This window comes from Galeopterus variegatus, unplaced genomic scaffold (genome assembly GCF_000696425.1).
Source record: "Galeopterus variegatus unplaced genomic scaffold, G_variegatus-3.0.2 Scaffold1369, whole genome shotgun sequence".
NCBI lineage: Eukaryota > Metazoa > Chordata > Mammalia > Dermoptera > Cynocephalidae > Galeopterus > Galeopterus variegatus.
This window is the reverse complement of record NW_007727480.1, coordinates 212,248-215,491: the sequence shown is the minus strand read 5'-3', so window position 1 is coordinate 215,491 and position 3,244 is coordinate 212,248. Positions and strand designations below refer to the sequence as shown.

Here is a 3,244-nt window from a genome sequence, read left to right as displayed (position 1 = left end):
GCCGTTGGGAATCCCTGCTGGGCCTGCTCCTAGGCAGACTGGCACACACCTGAAGGCTAGGTGCGCTGACCCCTGCCCCTGCCAGGCTGCACCCAGGCAAGGGGGATGCTGAGTCAGGTCTGGCAGTGTTGGGATGGTGCCTCCTCCCCTCCCACAGGCCTGCCCAGGACAGAGTCCACAGACAGTGAGCAAAGGCAAAGCAGACTTACCTCATCTCGTCGTCTTCAACTTGCCAGGACCAACCTCATGTGCCTCCACTGTCCTTGTGGCCCTTAATAACTGAGCCCTATTAATATCATCAGTTCATCGATAAGCACCTGCTATGGGACAAGCAATGAGGCAACCTGTCCCTCTTCCCATCAGGGGCTACCAGCCTTAACTCTGGAGAGGCCACCCGACCTTACTGTGCCCGGTGCACTTATCCGTGAAATGGCAACGGTAACACTAACCTTGTGGGCTGACCGTAGGCATTAGACGTGCTAACCTCTGTGAAGTTCCCAAGCAGCGAGACAGTGCAGAGTCTCAGGAAGCTCTTTCTACTCAATCAAGAGGCCAGGCGCTAGGTCTTCCTAAATAAAGCAGCCACTGAGGGATAGGTCCCGCAGTGTCCTCTGCCAGGGCCACCCACCCTGACTCCCTGCTACCCCCACTGTTGCCCCTCCTCATGGCAGACCATCATCCCAGCCAGGCTTGGCTGCTGCCCTGGTCATGGTCATGACTTCCGTGGTTTCTAGGCTCATTTCCCATAACCTGGAGTGCATTAAGGAATGCTCTTTAGTGTGCTTCAACTAGTAAATGAATAATAATTAATCAATCAATCCATCCCTGGGGCCTGAGCCTCCTCCCAGACTGAAACCCTGCTGCCTTTTTATAGTCCCATGATGAACTTCTGCAATCGGGGCAACCTTCAGGGGCTCCAGTGATGGCTGCCCAAAAGGGGACTTCACTAAGGGCGGCTCATCCTAGGACCACAGGACTGATTCCTGCAGGTGTTGGCACCTGGGGGCGGGCTCTGGAATTTGCAGGGGAGCCTACCTAAAACGTCCCAGCATCTGCTAAAAGGTTCCTGAGCTGAGGCCTCAAAGCCCCCCTCCTGGAAGTTTCTGAAAGGTTTCCATTTGCACATTGGCCAGAGAGTAAGATTAGAGAGCACAGACTCCACCCAGCCCAGCAGCCTGGGGCCAGGAGGAACAAAGAGAGGACCTGGGCTCTTGAGTCTTTCTTTTAACTCTTCTAAATTTATTTGGGAATTTAAACAAACAGAAACTACATCATGCATCAGATACTTCTTGCCTTTGTACAACAAAATTAAGAACTCGGTATCTCTGCGAGGTCTGGTGCTTCTCTTTTTCCTTTCAGTAATGTCAGGCAGACTTTTCAATGTGATCCAGTTTTGCACAGTCACTAGAGTGTCGCATCATGAATTATTAAATCAGTGCTTCGTGGTAATACATAATTTCTTATCAATTATTCATGCTAATGTGTGTGTAGTTTACTTAATTGTGTTATTGACGATCAAAAGTAATTTCCTGAAAGTCCTCAAGGACACAAAATTTAATCAGCGTAACTACTTTTCAGATGCAATGCTGTTAAGTATTCTTAATTTGCTCAACAGTTCACTTATTTATGTACCTTTCTGGAGGAAATACGAGTTTAATCAAACAATTAGATTGAAGAGTTAGTGTACATAAGGGCTTGAGCTTACATCGTTCAACCGAACATTCGTAATTACAGGGAAACGGAAGCAACGTTGCTGCTTTTTGGCAAATTTTTCATCTTTGTACTCAACAAGCAAAATACAGCAGGAAGAAGGATTTGATTTTTTTTTTTTGAAGGAGACAGTGTGTTTTATCAAATGCTTTGTGGTAATCATAGACGAGGCACAATACACTTAGGAGTATTATTGGGGGGGTCTTTTAGGGGGGCAGGGGGTCTGAAAGTAAAACCTTTTGATTACAATAACTGAAATGAAAATAATGGTCATGAAAGCAATAACTGTTTGCACGGAAACACCATCAGCAAAAGCCACCAAAGACCGCAGCTTTTCAGGTACCCACGGCCCTGTCCAGGAGCGGCACAGCGGACACTATTGCCCATGCCCCTCCAATCTCTGCAAGGCGACCATCCACATGAGAGGAAGCAGCTGCGCTGGACCGAAACAGAAACTGCTGTGAAATCTGGCCCTTTGGAATTAATTCTCTTCTCACCACAAGGAAGCCGTCTTCCCCATGCTCCGTTTGCATATACACCATTCCTGTCTCCGTTCCTACATTTTTTTCCAGTAAAAAACAGCACCCCTGGAGAGCCCCTTCCATGGGCCAGGGACCTGAGGAAAGGTAGTTCAAGTTCATCCAGGTGCATAATTATTTCAGAGGTGTTCCTGGGAGGCCTCCTCCTCTCCAAGGGCTGTCAGCCTTTCCCGGACCGTAGAGCTGCTCTCCAGTTGGCCAACTTCCCACCAACCTACAGGTCTATTTGGGAGAGAGGCAGGGCCGGCAGTGGAAGCTTCTTCAGTTGTGGGGCCCATGCTGGCTCTGTGCCCACAGCATCACGGTGGCAGTCCCAGTTCATGGTGCCCATGGCTATGTCCTGTGGGCCCCTCCCCACCCCGCATCTTCTCACCTTCTAACCAAGCCCACAGCCAACACCCTCCAATAACAGAAAGGCCATTGCTGCTAGTCTCGTGGAGGTGAGCCAGAGTTGACTGGGATTCCACCAGTTCCCTGGTTCTTAAACCACGTAATGGGGACAGTCCTATTTTATATCTCTCAAGGATCACCCATCCCACAGTTCTGAGGGTTGACAAGACATTCAAAGGCATCCCCGGAAGGGGACAGGAACGGTGACAAGGTGAGCAATTCTCCCTCCCTCCAAGACTTCTGGGCCTGGATGAAAACCCCAGGGGTCTCACCACAGAGTGGGTTCTGGTGCCACCAAATATCGTCAGGACCTGTTGCCAAAAAAGCCAGGATAACACAGACCCACCAGCGGGACTCCAGAGGGACTCCCTGGACGGGGGAGCTGTGGGTCTCTCTCTCCCTTCCTGGGTACCCGAGGAGGCCCTGGGGCAGGGGCTTTTCCAGGGGGGCTGAGGCTGGGACGAGGGGGCGCAGGGGGCGAGCACGCTGGGCTGGGGATCAGGACCTCATACACTCTTCTCCCCCTCGCTGTGTTCCTTGGGGGGCGGGGTCTTGTCCTGGCTGCCATCGGGGGGCGCTGGCTTGGTGGCGGGGCTGGGGCTGCT

The 3,244-nt window shown here is 51.3% G+C and overlaps 1 protein-coding gene across 1 annotated transcript in view; it reads right to left on the bottom strand.

Annotated features, from left to right (window-relative positions):
- Positions 1 to 3,145: 3,145 nt before the first annotated feature.
- The window catches only part of DRGX (dorsal root ganglia homeobox), a 24,130-nt gene continuing 24,031 nt past the window's right edge, over positions 3,146 to 3,244 (bottom strand). Inside the window, exon 7 of the mRNA XM_008576581.1 lies at positions 3,146 to 3,220. Coding sequence (XP_008574803.1) covers positions 3,146 to 3,220 — 75 coding nt within the window. The remainder of the gene's footprint in view (positions 3,221 to 3,244) is intronic.